At 42.0% G+C, this 19,300-nt stretch overlaps 1 protein-coding gene across 1 annotated transcript in view; it reads right to left on the bottom strand.

Moving 5' to 3' along the window:
* The window catches only part of LOC141522654 (cadherin-23-like), a 420,576-nt gene continuing 401,276 nt past the window's right edge, over positions 1–19,300 (bottom strand). The window contains exons 14-19 of the mRNA XM_074236182.1: positions 12,309–12,373; positions 10,227–10,464; positions 7,136–7,241; positions 5,477–5,604; positions 157–229; positions 1–23 (exon numbers count right to left, since the gene is read on the bottom strand). Coding sequence (XP_074092283.1) covers positions 1–23; positions 157–229; positions 5,477–5,604; positions 7,136–7,241; positions 10,227–10,464; positions 12,309–12,373 — 633 coding nt within the window. The remainder of the gene's footprint in view (positions 24–156; positions 230–5,476; positions 5,605–7,135; positions 7,242–10,226; positions 10,465–12,308; positions 12,374–19,300) is intronic.

Here is a 19,300-nt window from a genome sequence, read left to right as displayed (position 1 = left end):
TTACCCCCACAGTGCCCAGAATTCTGTTTGGCCCATAGTAGACACTCAATACCTTGCGCAATTGCTGGATTGGTTAACTGTTAATTGACCAATAATTCCCCCAAAAGAACAGGAAATGGGTCAGCCATCTATTCCCCAGATCTGGGTTTTCCATACCTGCCATGATGTTCTCCACAACGGTGACAGAGTAGGAGGGTTTGCTGAAGGTTGGGGGGTTGTCGTTCTCATCCTGAAGAAAAGATGGATGACAAGGTAAGAGCAGTCACCAAAGCAGATCATGATGCAATAGCACACGAGGATAAGAATCCTGGGTCAGGGGGACTTGGCCTCTTAAGTGCAGTTGATATCTCACCCCAGATCCAGAATAGGATAGGCTAGGCTTCCCTCTCTGGCTGACAACATTATTTGATTCAACAAATATTTCTTAACTGATTACTGAGTGTGAGACCCATGGCTGGAGTATGCCCCTGTCCTCAAGGAGTTTACATTCTATTGGTGGGACTGGTAGAGGAAGGAATTCCCACACCACATAAACTAACTTAAGATCCTACATACAAAGAATACAAAATAATTTCAATGGAAAGAGGGGAGAAAGGAGGAAGAGGAGGATGGAGATTCTAAGAATTCTAGGGCTTTCTGTAGATAGAGGTGAGAAGAGAGTGCATCCTAGACCCAGGGGACCAACTATGCAAAGAGAGAGGTGGAAAATGGAATAATAGTTTTATATATATATATATATATATATATATATATATAAAATATATAGCAAAGTTAGCAGGAAACATGAGGGAAAGGATGATTAGAGGGAGAAAGGGACCCATTTCTCCAGCTCTATGAAGTTATTTCTCTGATTCCTGGAAGTAAAAGGGGATTCATTTTCAGACCCCTGGAGGATGGAAAGACACCCATTTTTTAGCTAACAGGAGGACCAACTTCAGAGATTACTTCTTTAAACTTGTCAATGCAAAGCAATAAGCATAAGCCCTTCTTGGGTTAGCTCTTGTACTAAAAATACAAGAAAAGAGAAAGCCAGGCTAGGCCATAAGAATGGACAAAGAACAGATATTCTTGCCTAATGTTAACAAGCTTTTTTCTTCCCACCTGAAAAGACCACAGAAAGTCCTTCCCTCCCTGAAGCTTTTCCAAACCATGCCAGTCTATAGCAACCTAGTCTTTCTCTCAATGTACAACATTTAATATCTTGACACTCACTCATCTGTTAATTATCTACTGTTTTAGAACATTTTTCTATTATTGTCTTTACTTCTACTTAACTCCTATACCATCATTTAATATTTCATGTGCATCCATCTTATCTCCTTGATTAGATTGTCATCTCCTGGAGGAAAGAGCCTGAGATTAGCAGGGGCTATTCCTCCCCCCTTCCCTGTCTGGAAGCAAAAGAGAAGGGCAGGGAGGTACAATAGTAATGGAGAGAGTAGGCTATCTGGGGCTGAACTGGATTCTCAGGTTTCCAGGTCCTGAGATTTTGGGGCAAGTAATATAAATCAGGTTTGGGACAAAAGCCAAGAATTGTATTCTCAGTTGATGAAAGTTAAGGTGGGATCTAGGTATGTGGGATACTCCCCTTGTCCTTGCCAAAGAAATTATCATTACATTTTTTAAAAAAATATAAATTTATTTTTCCAACTACAAATAAATTCACACTTTAATTTTTAAAAGCCTGTTGTTTCTGTACTGTTGAAAGCCCTCCTCAATTCAGCACCCTGGTGGAAAACCCCATTCACACTGTCCTGGTTACACCTCCATCTGCTAAGCACAAAGGATGACTGGTTTTTCAGATCTGCCCCTTGCCTTCAGAGAGTGCTCACTGGCCTTTGCTCACATCTGATTCCTAATCTCAGAGGACCAAGAGATCCTATTCAAGTTGATGTGCTTTATACTAGAACTGGGGCTGGGGGCAAATGGGGAAGAGGGAAACCCATTCACCCACACTCTTCTAACCAAAGCCCCAGTATCACACCTGGTGACATATCCCTTGATGTTATCTCCATGTATGTGGATGCATGTATCATATATATATATATATATATTCAAACCTTCTGCTTCACTGAACAAAACAGTGCCCCGAATGTCAGTGACAGAGCATGAGGCGGAAACTTATTAGCGGTGATATTTCCCCGGATCCTGGAGCTGAGCTTTGCTATTAGTTCTAATTCAGCAGCTCCCGTTACAAAAGCTTATTGTCCCCTAATGGGAAATCTACAAAGCGAGTTTGACTTTTTTATTAAAAATCAACAAGCAGCAGATGAAAAAAGGGATCACCTTGCCCCCCTCTTCCCCGCCTGTCTTCCCCTGCTCTGTCTTTGTTCTTTGTCCCTTTCTTCTACCCTCTCACCCCCTCTCTTTTTTCCCTTTAAGTGGCACCATGAATTGCCACATTATCATCTGATTTTATTTTCAGTTGAGAGAAAATCCCTTCAGTGGAGAGAGCCAGGAAAGGAAGAGCTACTTAAAAATCACCCACGTGTGGAATCACCCAGAAGGAGATGACCTTTTCAAGTGTGATCTTTAGACACAAGTGATGAGGCTATTCCAAAAGTGCAGCGACAAGGAGGAGACGATGCTAATTACTGTTGAGATGCCTGTCTTCCCCATCTGGTCTTCCTAATGCCAACCATGCTGAGGTGCTCCATGGAAATGACTGTTCTCCGGCAACTGGCTGTCTAGCCACCTGCTATATCTTTTATTTATCCAGGGACCCCGGCTTCTCTGTCTCCTTTCTGATTGGGTAGAATTCCAGTGTTCACCAGAGGGTGAACACAATGGGGTGAGAATGAAAGGGTCAACCGACTGGTCAGTTTCCCACCTGGGTACCAGATCATGAAAAGGATACCTGAGGGAAGTGACCATTAAGCATACCTAACCTGAGATTTTTTTCCCCCAAGGCAATGGGGTTAAGTGACTTGCCCAAGGTCACATAGCTAAGTAAGTATTAAATGTCTGAGGCTGAATTAGAACTCAGGTCTCTTGACTCCAGGGCCAGTGCTCTATTAACCTAAGATTTTTGCATAATTCTGAAGTTTCTCTGTCTCTTGGGAAGCTCAACTAAAGTTGGCTTCTTGAGATAGTGAGGATCAAGAGAGAAGGGGTCTTTGGTTATTCTTTCACAAGGTTAATTCCCTTCCTTCACTGTTAAGCAGGTGCTTTTCTAACATCTTCCCCTCCAAATATCCTTCTTAGAATCTCTCCATCATCCTAAGAAGCATTTCTTGCTCCTTTATGGACCAAAGTATTTACAATCTACTTAAGTGGTCCTTTAGCAAACATTGCGTGGGACTTTGAATTATCTTTTCATGTGAGTTAGTTTCCTCGAAGTTCCTCCAGGACAGTCACTAGGTCTCCTCATTTCAGCACTAACACCTGCCTCTTGCCCTTACCCCATATATACAAGGCATTTTGTATTTTATTTAATAAATAAAGCACCTTGTATATTAGAAGGGACTCAGTACATACAGGATTTATGACTTGAGTAATAGTGATTTTCATCTTTGCAGTACATTCCTTCTTTTTATCATTAAATTATTCTCTTCTTCCTTCAAGGCTTAGTTCAGGTGCCACCATGTCTGGGAAGCCTTCCCTGATCTTTCCAGTCTTCCTCCTCTGGTCACTTTGTATTTGCTTTTCTGTAAACATGATGGATCTCCTGGTAAGCTTCTCAAGATTAAATATTTCACTCTTGACTTTGGATCCCTAGTTCCCATCATAATGCCTTATATATAAATACTTAGGCACTTAATAAATATATTTATTGAATTAAATTGAATGGTAGGGACAGCTAGGTGGTGCAGTGGATAGAGCACCGGCCCTGGAGTCAGGAGGACCTGAGTTCAAATTTGTCCTCAGTCACTTAATAATTACCTAACTGTGTGATCTTGGGCAAGTCATTTAACTCCATTGCCTTGAAAAAAAATATAAAAAAAATTGGTGGTTAGTCTGGGATTGGAGTAATGATTGTGTTTAGTACTCTGGGTAAGTTGGGGAAGCATGGTGAGGGTAGGAGGTAATGATCAGAAATAGGATGTGATTAGGGATAGGGAAGCAGGTTAGGGTGACCAGTGCAAAGTGACCCTTCAAAATTCTTTTCTTTTGGCCCTTCTTTAAATGTTTTTGATTGTCCAACAAGGGTGAGTGATGTGTGTGTGTGTGTGTGTGTGTGTGTGTGTATTTGTAAACAAATCATTGGACAAAGAGAATAATTTGTTTCATTAGTAATGGCAATGTTCAAGATGACAACTTCTTGAAAAAACAACAACAAAAAAGATGAGTATGTTCAAATACTTAAAGATGTTCTTGCTTGATCTGATTATTTCTTCCAGTTTATGCATCTTAACAAAGAGCATTTCAATTTGCATGAGATTAAAAAACCAAAGGTTTTAAACTTCAGTTATGTACATGAGTTAGAAACCGAAGTTTTTAGACTTTACTTCTCCCTCTCCATCCTTCCGCTCTTCAGATAATCTCAGGTATGAACCAGGTCAAGATCCAGAGGCTGTCTGCTCCCCATCTTCATTCGATTTTGTTTCTGTCCCCCCCCTCCCCAATCTACTAACTGCTCTCCCTTCCCCCAATCCCAATGTCTACACCAAGCCAAACCAATTCAAAAAGAGGACTAGAATGAAACAGAAACTAATGGACCTCATCTGACATTTGAACTTGTGTCCTGGGTAAGCCTTGGTCCTAGGTCAGCCAGCCACACCAGCAAGGGAGGTAATCTAGCAAATGTGCTCCAGGGGCTGAGACCCCCCCCCCACTTGCATCAAATCAGAATGCATCTACAGATCTGACAATCTGCTCTAATCCTGCTGGAGCCTCATTAATGCACTAACTGTTCCATCAGCAAACATATACACACCCTCTCCCATGGACAGCAGCCTTGATCGGACCAGGGGTCTCAGGAGGGAAGAGGAAAAGGATGGCCTCCAGTACAACAATTTGAGGCAACACAACCCTGAATCAACTGGGATGACAGGCAAATAAACAAGGCAGGGAGATTGATTCAGGGACTGATAATTTCAGACACGGAGAGTACTAATACATGCTTGATATTCATGTCAGCCTCACTGCAGTTTGGTTTCAGGCATCTTTAGATCTTTAGACAAGGGAAAAGGAAGAAAATGGGGGAAAGGGTGTGTAGAAGAGGAGGAAGGGGAGGAGAGAGGGAACAGAGAGAAAAAGAGAGGAGAGAGAGAGAGAGAGAGAGAGAGAGAGAGAGAGAGAGAGAGAGAGAGAGAGAGAGAGAGAGATGAAAGTTGAAAGAAATCTCTTTTCATGTCATAGTTTTCCAAGCAGTGGAGATGGTGGCTCCTTTATTTTGGGGAGGGGTACTTGCTGACTGAAATGGCTAAGGCAGTTAATAGTGTGGGAGGACAGTGAGGGTACCCAAGGGAAGGACTTAGGACTGTGTAGGTGTCAAAAACACTTGTTGACTGGTGACTGAGAAACTAGTACTTACGAACACCTCGATGGTGACAGGGACAGTGCTATTGAGAGGTGGGTTACCAGCATCCTTAGCCATGATGGTCAGGTAAACCATTCCATTGGGGATCTGTTCGTAATCCAGGGGACGGTTGACACTGATCACTGAAATGACAGGAAATGTGGGAGGAGGAAGAGGAGGCAGAGATTCTAGGTCCATGTCATCTAGTCCAACACTTGTCTGTCCAAAACATCCATCTAGAGCATCCATCTCCAACAAATGGCCACCAAGTCATCTCTTAAATAGTATTTAAAGATCTCACATAAAGAGATACTTAGTTGTTTCTAAATTGGCATAGCTCTAGGAAATTAATCTTTGTCTTTGAAAATGAGGCTAACCCAGCTTGCCTTTTTCTCCTGTCTCCTAGGTTTTTTTTGTGATGGGTCAACGAGAAAACAAATGTGAAGTTCTTGGTATACCCTAAATTACCCTCCAAACGTAAATTGTGACAGGTCCTATTTTACAATAGACAGAGCAATGGATTAGGAGATGGAGAGAGATCTAGGTTCAAATGCAGGCCCTAATCCCCACTAACTAAATGATTATAGACCAAACACTTTTGTACTTGGCATTCCTATCTTTTTTTTTTTTTTTTGCAAGGCAATGGGGTTAAGTGGCTTGCCCAAGGCCACACAGCTAGGTAATTATTAAGTGTCTGAGGTTGGATTTGAACTCAGGTACTCCTGACTCCAGAGCTGGTGTTCTATCTACTGCGCCACCTAGCTGCCCCTATTCCTTTCTTTTTAATATGTAAAATGTGCATAATAATTCTGGTAGTAGCTATCTCAAAGCACTGTCATATGGGAAGTTTTTTTTATGAATTCCAAATCTTCTCTTAAATGGGTATCATTATTATTAGCAGGAACAGTAGATTTCATAAACTCCTTGTATTTCCAGAGCATAACCCATGGTACTTAACATTGATTCAAAAAGATTGTTGAGGGTGAACATGGACCTCTCTGGGTCTCTGTAAAATGAGGGACTTGGGCAAGAATTGCAAAAATTTCTTTGAATTCTAAATCCTAGGATCTTAAGATGAGGAGAGACAGGCAAGGTGAAGGCGGTGATCCTCCTTTGAGCTGTTTTGCCCTTGCAATCTTCTTTCTATTCTTTCTTCTCTGAAATTACCCTTGGTTATCTATCATAGCCCTCAGATAAACAAAGTGGGTAAATTTTTTTGAGGGGGGAATTGTTTCAAGGAATTAAAGATCTGGGTTACAGAACTTTGCCAAGGCTTACTAAGGGTCTCCAGGAGCATATTGAGGGCTTTGGTTGTCTGAAGGGAAGGGATGTTGGTCTAAGAACAACCTTCACTTCCTTTCCAAGTTTGCCCAGGGACTCCAGACCTACTTTGAATGTACTCAAGAATCATCAGAGGCAGCTCTGACAAAAGGGAACCAATAGAAGTATAGTAAGATGATCTGAGAAAGAGATAAAACTCACTGGGGAGTCAATGCCCAAGGAAGAACTCATTCAATCCTAACTCAATTATGAAGCTCACTCTTGATTTGAGGAGCACCACCAAGGTGGTATCTTAAGACCATTTCCCCTTCTCTGGGCGACAAACTCTGACCATATATGTCAGTCTCTTCTTTCTTTCCCCCTCTAGGGTCAAAAGCTCTTGTTCACACTCACCTGCATAGCCCTCATAGACACTGATATCAAAGTAGCTACCAAATGCAGATGCATTCACGATGCTATAGGTGATCTGGTTGTTGGGTGGGGAGTCTTCATCAGTGGCCTGGGGAGAGATGGAGAGGATAGTGTGTGACCCCAGAGCTGTCAAAGCCAAGGGCAATCCTTCTGGGACTAGCAGATTCTTATATTTGTTCAGAGATGAAGAAGAGGGGTCCCCAAAAGGGATATCTTGTTCTTGCTCATCCCCTTCAAGGTAGACATCTTTTTAGATAGATTGCATGTCCTTTGTTTTATCTCTCAAGTTTGATGGTCCATGACCCTTCAGCCCCTAGGCAGAAGTCATCTTTCCTTTCAGTGAGCACACTCCATTCCAGGACATCCATCCAAGCTCAGAGGAAGTTACTGAGTGGAGATGCCCTTCGCATATGGAATTGTGCTACATGCTCCCTCTCCCTCCCTTTTTCAGCCTGTCTTCTGATTTTGTTGAATTCATTAGCCTCCTTCCAGTCTTGTCACTGACTCTAGAGAGAGCCTTCAGGGAAGCCCCCATCACTCTAAACATAATTGGGCCTGATAGGTCCCACGGAGTTTCTCCGAATGATGGCAGGAGGGGGGGGTGGGGGAAAGGAGGAGGGGTGTGGAGAGAAGTGCCAGACCCTGCTGCCATGAGGCAGTCACGTTAAGGAGTAATTGTCACATTTAGGTGAACAGATGGTCTGCAGATTCCATATCCTTCCCTTTCCCCCACTCTCTCCTCCAAGTTTCTCACCCAGAACTACTCCTGAGGATTACGAGAGTTGAAGAAATGAGCATTTTAAGACTCTTGACTCATGGTAGGGTATCTCATATCAGGTGGTTGGAGGAATTTTTTTTCCAATAATTCATTTAATGAAATCTATATATTACAGCTTTGGGGAAGGAAATATTAAAGAGCTCTACATGGCAAATACCAGAATCATCTGCTGCTCCCAGGAAGGGAAGTCCATTGTAGAGACATGTAAGGGAGAAGTTATACCTATCATTTTCTGACTGAGGAGTCAGAGGTATGAATTCTAGTCTTGTTGCTGCTGTTCAGTCAATTTTAGTCATATTTGACTGTGACCCCATTCTGGGTGTTCTTGGCAAAGACACTAGAGTGGGCTTGGCATATCTTTCTCCAGCTCATTTTACAGGGGAGGAAACTGAGGCAAAGAGGGTTAAGTGACTTGCCCAGGGTCACACAGCTAGTGAGTGTCTAAGGTATTTGAATTCAGGCTTTCCTAACTCCAGGACTGTTACTCTACCTACTGTGCCAGCTACCTGCCCCAGAGTTCTAATCTTAACTCATAATGATTAGTTATGTGATTTAGGATTAGCTGCTTAACTTCTTCAAGTCTTAGTTTTCTTTATCTCTAAAATGGGGAGGCTGGAAGCAGCATGATATGGTGGAAGGAATACTTTAAAGTCAGAGAATTTGATTCTTATTGCTTGCATGATTTTGGACAAGTCACTTAACCTCATCTGGTTGTTGGGTGGGGAGTCTTCATCAGTGGCCTGGGGAGAGATGGAGAGGATAGTGTGTGACCCCAGAGCTGTCTCATTTTCTCTTCTGTAAAATGAAGGGATTGAACTACATGGTTTCTGAAGTTCATCCGTTTCAGCTAAAAGTCTGTGATCTTAGGACAGTGTGTGTGTGGGGGAATTACTGGTCCTTGGACTGTGTGAAGCCTGAGAAATCATTAGATCTGGTGCTGCCATGGCAACTACAGGTGGGACTCAAAATTCAATAAATCTAGGAACCTTTTAGGGGTTAATGAATGAAACATTTGAGCAAATATAACAGATTAAATTTTAAGTTGGTAATTTGGTATGACTTACTAATGATGTTATAAATATCCAAATGGCCTTTGGCAGAACAAAGTTTCCTCACACTTGGGGACCACTTATCTTGTGGCACAGTCTCTTAATCAGCCACTCTGGTGAAGTCTCTGGGTCCCTTCTCAGAATAATCTTTTTAAATTCATAAAACATAATATGTAGGAAACCAGTTTTACTGAAGTACAGTTATCAAAGTATTTTGAAAGCAAGTTCATTGACCTTAGGGTAAGAACATCTGGCCAGATGCTTATGGCAGGTCAAAGAAACTTGGGTGCCAAACAGTCTCTGAAAGGAATGGGACGGGGACCCAATGAGGGCTACTCTCATGGGGGAAGAAGGGGCTTGCTACAAGTTCTAGATTATAGACTGGTTTCCGTTTTCCCCTATGATGGATACAGACCATTACCGTGGCACTTTCAGTGGAGGCACCCCAGTATTCTTTCCATATGGCGCAGTAAGTTGCTTGTTGTCTGCTTTGATCAGGAGAAATTCCACAGCTCCATAGCAACTGGTTCCCACTCCATGAGGCAACATGGTGGGGTGGAAAGCAGTGATCTGAGGATCTGGGAGTCATATCTGCCTTTGTGACCTTAGCTAAGTCATTTCTCTTGGTCTCAGTTTCTCCATCATTACAAAGCAGGAGTTACAGTAGATAAACTCCAATGCCTCTTCTAGCTCTGGAACCTGATCTTAGGGTTCTCTGAATTCTGTCATTGCCACTTATTTCCCATGCTACCTTGGCTAACTTCCTTCATTCCTTTGTAAGCCTCAGTTTCCTGATCAATAAAAGGGAGTTAGTTGGATTGGATGACCTCTGAGGTCCTTTGTGTCTCCAAATCTATGATCCTCTTCCTTTTGAAAGGGGGAAGAGGTCTAGGAGTTCTTAACCAGGAGTTCCATGAAAGTAAAAAAAAAAGTTTTGATATTGTGTTTCAATATATACTTAATTTTCCTTTGTCATTTTATGTACTTTTTCTTTTGCTTAAAAAACAAGGCTTTTAGGATTTGCCAGGCTGCTTTGTGACTCTTAGAGGGAGAGTCTACTGCTTCCATTAGTTTTTGAGGGTGTTGGAGAGGAAAATGAGGAAGAAGGTATAAGCAGGGGAAAAAACCCACAACTTCAGAGACCACAAACACATGACCCCTGGGATAGATGTGCTTTTCCATGCTATTTGAGTAAGGTGGTCACTCCCATCTTCTCAACAAGGGTGGGGGATGCTTGCCTCCTTACCCTGAGCCGCACCAGTTGAGTCACTGAAGGTTCATTCTCTCTTAAAGCCCCAACATAGGTATCCTTCTGGAAGGTGGGGACATTGTCGTTGACATCCAGCACATTGACTCGGACTCTTCCTGTAGTCTCTTCACCACCACCATCTCGGGCAATCACAGTCAGTGTGAAGCGCTGGATCAGCTCATAGTCCAGTTTGGCAATCAGTGTGATGAGGCCTGTGTCCTTGTCTAGAGAGAATCTGTCACCAGTAGGGAAATGGGAAAAATCTCACAAGTTAGGTAGTCATAAAATAAGGACGGAAGTAGGCAGTCAACACTGGGGAGCCCCACCCTGTCTCCCCTCCACCAATCTCCCATCAAGGTAAGTTTACATTTAAATAAAAGTGAGTGAAATTTGAAATGATTATTTTTTTCTGTGAGGTGAGTATAAGGGAGTTTTCTTCCAAGACTATGTTCAGTCTACTCTATCATCAAGCAGTCAACAACAGACCAAATACCTGGATCTTGTCTACAGCAGAAGAACTGATATGATTTAGTGAAGAAGGTATGTATCCCAAGACTCCTGGATTCTTATTATGCTGGGTTTTGCAGGGAGGGTTCTGAACCTTTCTGAATCAAAGAATTCCCATCTGGGATTTAAGGCAATGAGCTAGGAAGGATGATCGCCTTCACCCAGAGTAAAGTATGTGAGAAGCTGGAGTCTTTTTGGCCAGTAGCCCTTCAACCTTATTATTGAACCAGGCAAGGAAGGTGAAATAGACCTTCCATCCCTTTCTTCTATTTTCTACCTTGGGAGTGGCTCTTATGGGAACTTTCAGTGAATTGTCAGTTGACATTTATGCTGAAAACTGAACTCTAATAGGCAAGTCTCAAGTTGGATAGGAGGGTAATTTTCAGTCAGGACAAACAGGGCAGGGGTAGGAAAGTTTAAGGGAAGCGTGATTCTCCCTGCAGGATGCCTGAGTGATGGTGTAGTTGGGTGGTATGGAATAGGGCCTTTTCAAATTCTGTTCTATGACTCTTGAATAAACTCAATTTCAAGAGTTCCTATGTCATAGCACTCAACCAACCAACCAATTAACTTTCTTTTCATTATAAAACAAAAAGTCCAATGAATATAAGAATCATATAGTCTGTTCTCAATAATATCCAACAAAGGAAGCTTATCCTGGCATAGTACAGATACTACAAAATGGCAAAGTATCTCCAAATTATCCATATTCCACTTTGGATGGATCCTATCATTAGGAAATTAATTCTTTACGTTGAGTCAAAATCTCCCTCTTTAAAATTGCCACCCAAATATCTTAATTCTGCCTTTTGGGGAAAGCATGAAAAAAATCTATTTTTTCAAACACGTATATCTCCTTTAGTCTTCTTTTCTCCAGAGTAACCTGTTCCTTCATCTAATCTTTAAGTAGTATGGTTTCAAGTCAACTCACCATCCTAATGTTTTTTTGTTCATATACTAGACTCTCATCCTGACACACTTCCTACAGTGTGTTGCCTCTAAACCTCCAGATGTGGTATGACTAGTAGCCAGGCAGAACAAGATGGGCACTTCACTCTGGGAACCATGCTTCTCTTAATGCCCCATAAGATGCCATTAGTTGCTCTGGCTGTCTCGTTGACTCAGAATGAATTTGCGTTCCACTAAGCCCCCTGGATCTTTCACATGTGAACTGTTGTCTGGTCATCCTGCTCCAGCACAGTTGATTTTATGGGATACCTGAGGGAATCTAGCCAGGGATTTAATTCCTCTTATAGACAAGCCATATGTGGATAATTGAGAGATTTCCAAAGTACTTTTTTTGGACAAATTCAAAACACTGTAAAGATGGGAAGTTATTTATTCTCTAAGCTCCCTCAGGGTGTACCGATTGTTAGACCTACTTTTTTATGGATACAAGCTTGGTGAATTTGAGTAATTTGATCAAGGTTATTTCATTAACTGGGTGAGAAAGGGAAAGCAGAAACTTTTAGGCAGTTCATTAATTTAAGCACTTGAAAACCACTATGCCAACCCCCAGCATGGAAAGGCTCCCCTAAAGATACCTGGGATGCTGCATCTGTTGAATCTCACCTGTCAGAGTCATCACTGAGAAAGTAGTAGACATCTCCATAGCTGCCTGCATCATTGTCTGTTGCCTTAAATAAATGAGAACAAGAGTTCATAACTACCAGAAAATGAAACAGAAATGAAAAGAGATAAAAGATCCAGCTGCCAGGGTAGTCATCTGTCCAATGAACTCTTAGGCATTTTGCCCAGAGGCTTTCTGTGAAGGAAGCTGGAGAACCTTCTGGTGAAATCCCTATTTTCTTTTTCTTTATTCTGACTCTAGCAACACATAACAACTTTTTTAAAAAAATCATGAACTCATGCCAACACCCTGGACTCAAATTCTGCTCTGACTTCTGTAATTAGCATCTGAAAATTGGCTCCATAACAAGGTTGAGGAGAGACCTGCCACCTGCTTCTCTTGGGAATGAAGAACATCAGCATATTACCTTTTGATGACCTCTTTAACCTGGCCACCTAATTTCCCACTTTATCCTTGCAATAGTCCAAGGGAAAGAGGGAAGAGGAGGGAGTCAGGTATTATTCTCTCTATTTAATAAATGAGGAAATTGACACCCAGGCAGAAATTGTATTTAATCCAAAGCCTATAGTTTAACAATGGAATTAACAGCAAATTACTAGGAGAGTCAGAGAACACAGGACTTTCTACTCTCAATCTAAGTCTGGCTCAAATACTCATTTTACATCCCTGAGGATGCTAAGTTTCCTTCCACTTTCAGACAGAACATTCTGGAGTGAGTCAGGGCTTCCTCAGGACCATAGATTTGAAGCTAGAAGAGATCTTAGAGGTCATCTAACCCAATCCCATCATTTTTGCAGATGAAGAAACTGAGGTCCTGAAAGGTTTAAATGTCTTTTCCAATATTACATTGGTAGTGAGTGGAATTTAAGGGTATTCAGACCATGAAGAACAGTCTGTGCAAAAGCTTGGAGGTAGGAGAGGGGCTAATGTATACTAGGAACAGCCAGAATCCTGGTGTGACTGGATAGTTGAGTGTGTGAAAGGAGTATTGTGGAAGAAAACTAGGAAGGTGACTTGGAGCCTCTTTGTGAAGATTCCTGTAGGAGGGGACTTTTAGTTATTTATACAACCACATGGAGATATACAATATACCTATAGGGAGGGTGAGAATAGTTAGAACTGGGGAGAAAGACTTCTGAGTGGGGAACATGGAATCCTGTCTCTCTTCTCTTCTATCCTCTTCTCTTCTTTATTAGCCTCTTCTTTCCTCTCCTCTTCATCTTTCTCCTCTCTCCTCCTCTCCTTCTCCCTTCTCCTCTTTCCCCTTCTCTACTCTCTTCTTCCCTCCTTTCCACTTCTCCTCTCTCCCCCTCTCTTTTCTCTTCTTCTCTTCTCTCCTGCTCTTTGCTCTCTTCCTAACTTTTCTACTCTGCTCTTCTCTCCTCTCCTTTCCTCCCCCATTCTTTTTCTCAGCAAACATTGACACTTCTCCTTGGGGACTCAAATACCCATTGAGGATATTAATAATTTTCCTGCCCTCTGCCATTAGTCATAGGAATTTTATAATAGCTTTAATATCATGCAAATAATGACCATTTCAAACATGAACATCCAAGGTGGTGGCCAAGGAAGGAGAAGGAATTTTATTTTAAAGTGAGAGAAATAGAATAATAATAAACTGAAAAACTTCCATGTTGCTTAGAGGGAACCTTCCAGGTAAGTTCTGGGGAGAGAGAATTAGGGTAAGAGGAAGGGCCAAGAAGAAGCTTGAAAGGAAATGGCAAGAAAGAGAAGATGGATGAAAGTCAGAAGGAGGATTCACTCAGCTTGGTGAACTCAGGTCTTCTGATTGTAGACTCAGAGTTATTTCCACAATAACTCATGTGAAGAGGCTGGTGGCTAGTGGTCTCTGCAGAGGTGGAGTGTTCAGAAGTCAGAAAATTTGAGTTCAAATCCCACCTGTGGCACTACCTGTGTGACCTTGGGCAATCATTTAATATCTGAGTTTCAGTTTTCTGAGTTGTAAAATAAGTGGGAAGGAGTAGGGGATTGAACTAGATAGTTTTTGAGGTACCTTTAATTTCGAGGTCTATGGTTCTATGAGGGATGGATTTATGGGAGTGAAAGAGATTGATCCAGCAGAGTGTGGAGAGAGGAGAGAAGAGAAGCATGGTCGGACCATTGGGTCATGCCCACCTTAGGAAAAGAATGAGGGGCAAAATACAGAACTGAAGAGTTGTCGGAAAAGGACAATGTGTGTGTGTGTGTGTGTGTGTGTGTGTGTGTGTGTGTGTGTGAGAGACAGAGAGAGAGAGAGAGAGAGAGAGAGAGAGAGAGAGAGAGAGAGAGAGACTTACACTTTATTTTCTCCTAGTTTGGGAGGAAGGATTGGTACCCAATTCCTAGAGACCTTGCCTGCTAGCCTGCCATCAGGAAAGTCTACCATCATGCTCAGCAAAAGAAGAATCCCAAGTGACACCTGGTCTCCCTCCCAGCTCTCCCAAGTCTGATCAAAACTACTCAATGAATGACTGATGGGTAGAGAGACTTGGGGGGACAGAGTCAGAGGACAAGCCCAGGGTTCTTCTTTAGGAAAGCCAGTGTTATCTCAGGGGAAGCATTCTACATGCTTTCCAGCCTGGTATTAGGTCCTGTTTTTTCACTATTTGGCATACCCTACTCCCTGTTTCTCTGCCACGATGCATCCACGTGTTCTATTAATTAGTGCATCTCCCTGTGGGGACAACTGAGACCGGATGCAAGTTTCAATTGGTAAATTGTGGGTGTGAGGGTTCTTCTGGCCAGAAGCAATGAGCTAGATTGCTCAGATGACCTCCTAGTCTTGGCGGGGGGGGGGGGGGGGGAGGGAGGGGCATCCTCTATTTGACCAGAGGCTCGCCAAATTATCATTTACAACAATTTGGGGGAGTTTAGGGAATTTCAAATAAACATCTTGAGGCTGAATACATCTGGATGAAGCTCTGGATCTGAAACCAGGAAGAGCTAAGGAGAAATCAGTTCTTATATACTTTACTAAGTTATGTGACCCTGGGCAAGTTGCTTAACTAATCTGCCTCAGTTTCCACATTGGTAGAATGGGGATAATAAGAGAATCTCTCTTCTGGGGCTATTGAGAGGACAGAATAAGATAATATATGTAGAATGCCCTGTAAACCTTAAAGCTCTATAGAAATATTAACTACTATTTTTGTTACTATCCCTAGTAATAATTATCATTTTAATTTCAAAATAGTCACAGTAGAGAGAAAGGAAAGGACTCTTCTCAAGGATACTGGAGTATCTATCTAGACTGTAGCTCGTATGTATTTGTTCTCTATAAACAGAGAAAGGACTAGAGCTTCTGGGGTCAGTGTCCAGTGACCTAACCTCCTGAGAGTAGGATCATACTCCTCAGAAGTTAATTCACTCTGTTCTGATCTAGGGTAATTTCATGACAGCTTACAGAGAATTCTGCCAAACTCCTTAAGATTTCCCTAGATGCCCCACCTCATCTGCCTATTTCCCAGAGCCTGGACTCTGTCACCATGACATACAACCTTTTTCAGGTGTTCCCACATTGTTGAATTAGGTGACCCAGTGGAGAGAAAGATTGTTGGACTCCTTAGAATTCATTAGATTATGAGTTTCTTGAGGACAAGACTTGTCTTTTGACTCTTTTTTGTGTCTCTAGAGCTTAGTTCAGTACTGGCACCTAGTAGATGCTTAATAAAATAGAGTCAGGAAGAGATGAGGTTTTTTTAGGTTTTTGCAAGGCAAATGGGGTTAAGTGGCTTCCCCAAAGCCACACAGCTAGGTTATTATTAAGTGTCTGAGACCGGATTTGAACCCAGGTACTCCTGACTCCAAGGCCAGTGGTTTATCCATTATGCCACCTAGCTGCTCCAAGAGATGAGTTTTAATCCTGCTTCAGATAGCTGTGTGAGCCATTAAACTTTTTCAATCTCAGCTTCCTCATGTCTAAAACGAGGTTGAAAATAAGTCCTATGTTTCAAGGTTGTTATAAGGATGAAAAGAAATAATATTTATCAGCTTTAAAGAGCTTCATAAATGCCAACTGTTACTTTCATCAATGATCGAGAACTAGGGCTCTGAAGTCCATTTATTCCAATGCAACCATCTTGAAAATGAGTCCCCATGTTGATGAAGGGACTTCTCTAAGTTAGTACGGGGGCTTCAGCTTTTCTGACTACAGAGGTGATACTCTTGATGTCAACTTTGTCTCTGTATCTCTGGTGCCTAGGAAAGTAATTCAGCAATTAGACCCAGAAGGGACCTTAGAAGTCAGCTATTCCAAATTTTTCATTTTATAAATGAAGGAACCTGAGGCTCAGTGAGATTAATGACACACAGAGCAGATACATAAATACTACTTGACTGATAGAGTTTTTGGATGTAGGAAGAAATATTCCAGCTGGAAAGGACCCAACCATGATGACACCCTACTGGCTCATCTTCATCTAAGACTTACACTACCTTTTCCCCCCAATTTTATAAACACTATAATCAAAGAATGAAAACAATACATACACTTTCCACTGAAAGTGAGGGAAGGGTCATTTTTAAATTCTTCCAGGTTTTTTGCTGTAAGGGTGAGGTGGGAGAAGGATATACAGATGAGTATATTCTCATTGTCACAGCTCCTGTGAAGGGCCTGATGATGTTCAAGGGAGCATAAACCAGTGACTAAGGTGGGGATTTTGCATCATCTATTATGATAGTCCCAAAAGCCCCTGCGAACATTTGTGCAGATTGACTTACTCTGGATAAGCCCTAGATTTCCCTCTTGCTTTTTTGTCTACCACCCCCCTCCCATCTATTCTACTTTTCTAGAACCTACTATGCCATTTACTTTTACAACTAGGATGCCATTGTTGAGTCCCTAGCATCTCCCTGCGCATGACAGGGACCAGACATTCTCCCATAAAGCCCAAGACCTTTGGTTGTATCATCATGCTATCTTGCTATTGGGGTGGATCCAGTTGTCCTATACCTCAACTAAGAGGAGGGCTTAGAAAAATCTGGAAGTATTGAGTCTGCAGATGGCACCTCTCAAGATCATTGCCAAATGCTACTTTCCATTTCCTAATTTTTCCTAAAGATCATTTTACCTGAGACTCAGCAGATCACCTTTCCCATGGCTACTGAGCCTCCCAAGGCTTTATTTTCCTTTATCCCTGTCTCCCCCACCACCACACCCCAGCCCTGGTCCTGGGTAATCCTTGTGTGACTCAAAACAAGCCAGCTATAATAAAGCTGTATTGAGTTACACATTAGTAGCCTGTCTGACTCTTGTGAAACCTCCAAATTCTTCAAATGATCTTATGATCTGAGAGTGAGACCATTGTGAATTTCAATGATTTGTGATATTTTCTCCATGAGCCAATTTGGCGGAGGGGTAGAGGGCAAGATGCCAATGAAAACCAATGCATTCTCATTTATTTTATCAAAGCTAGTCTAGAACAATGTCTTCTTTGGGAAGATGCATTGATATGTAGCTATATACCCGTCCCAAAATGGCGTCAGCTCATAGTAAGTATCAACCACTAGCATGACAAGAATCAAGGCACTAAAAATAGAGAAATTATAGTCATTGACCCAAGAATCCTTTCTTCTTTATTCAGGACTCTGAATATATCTGCTTATTCAGCTCTCTTTCATCAACTATCCTTTAATGGAACATTCTACGACTTTGCAAAGACAATGGTGACCAATCAGCTCCTACCATATGCCCCCATCGAAGTGGGTGGCATGTGGTGAGAACAAGGCCATTGAGATTGACTGGTGATGAGGTCATGATTTATAAAGCATTTTGGAAAAACACTTAGGACTCTTGCCATTACTAGCAAAACTAATTCCCTTATTTGGGTCTTTATAATTGCATTTGTAAGTGCTTATTTTAGTGACGGACAATGCTGGCCAAAGTATAATTTTCTTCTGCTGACAAAAAGGGAAAACCACACACAGAGGAGGAGAGGGGAAAAAACCCACTAAAGGTTAAAACAAGGTTAGCAGCAACATCTGAGGTGGAAGGAAAGACTGTTGCGCTAATTATGCCTACCCCAAAGGGAGATTAACAGGATGTGAAGGCAATTTTCCCATTGACCAAGAGGGGTCCTGGTTAGGCTCCCCTCATTGAGGAAAGCAGGAGGGTAGTATTTCTGTGAGACCCCAAAAGATAATTTCTATCAGGGTTCTTTATTCCCAACTCTAACCACCCCTGCCAATTTGACAAGTTAAATTAGAATTCCTGACTCAGTTCTCCTTGATGTCTTTTTGCCAAAAGCATTCCTACCTTTCCAACGTTATCCCCAGAGATGGGGGGGGGGGAGCTAAAGTCAAGTCTCAAGTCTATGAGGGTTCTTGAAATCTAATGGCTATTTCCTTCCCTACCAGAATTGGTACCAACTGGAGTATCTCACCCGTCTTTGACCTGAGGTGGCACATCTGAGTCTCCCTGAAGGGGAGGTGGGAACTCTAATTTCCAAGTTTTAGGTGGTGCAATTTCCTGAGAATCAATCTAAGCCCTTTTCATACTCTTTCTGGAATTTTTCTAGCTGCTCCTCTATCCCAACTCCTTCTACTTGATTCTAATTTAAACATTCCTAGGAAAGAGGATTAATTAGCTTGCAGATTTCTGTCCTGCAGGTCTGGTGGTTACAAAATGGTCCAGGAGTGACAATTACACTGAGAAGAGTTTTGAGTCTGGAGTCAGATCTTGTGGGCTCAAATCCCAATCCTTTCACTATTCCATGTAACCCTGGACAAGTCATTTCTCTATAGTTCATCTTCTGGAAAATGAAGACTACAGGACTTCTGAGCTTCTTTTCAGTTTTAGGTCATCATTTTTTTTTCCTAATTCACAATTCAATGCCCTTCCCAAAATTTGGAATCCAGACCAATTATCAGATGTGTTTTAGCTAGGTGTTAGCATCTTTTGAAACCCTGTCTCACAGATAGGAGACACTCCTGATGCAGGTAATTTTGAACAAGAGATAGTGACCCTTCATCTAGT

The sequence above is a fragment of the Macrotis lagotis genome, chromosome 4, assembly GCF_037893015.1.
Source record: "Macrotis lagotis isolate mMagLag1 chromosome 4, bilby.v1.9.chrom.fasta, whole genome shotgun sequence".
Lineage (NCBI taxonomy): Eukaryota > Metazoa > Chordata > Mammalia > Peramelemorphia > Peramelidae > Macrotis > Macrotis lagotis.
This window is presented reverse-complemented; position numbering and strand designations above follow the sequence as displayed.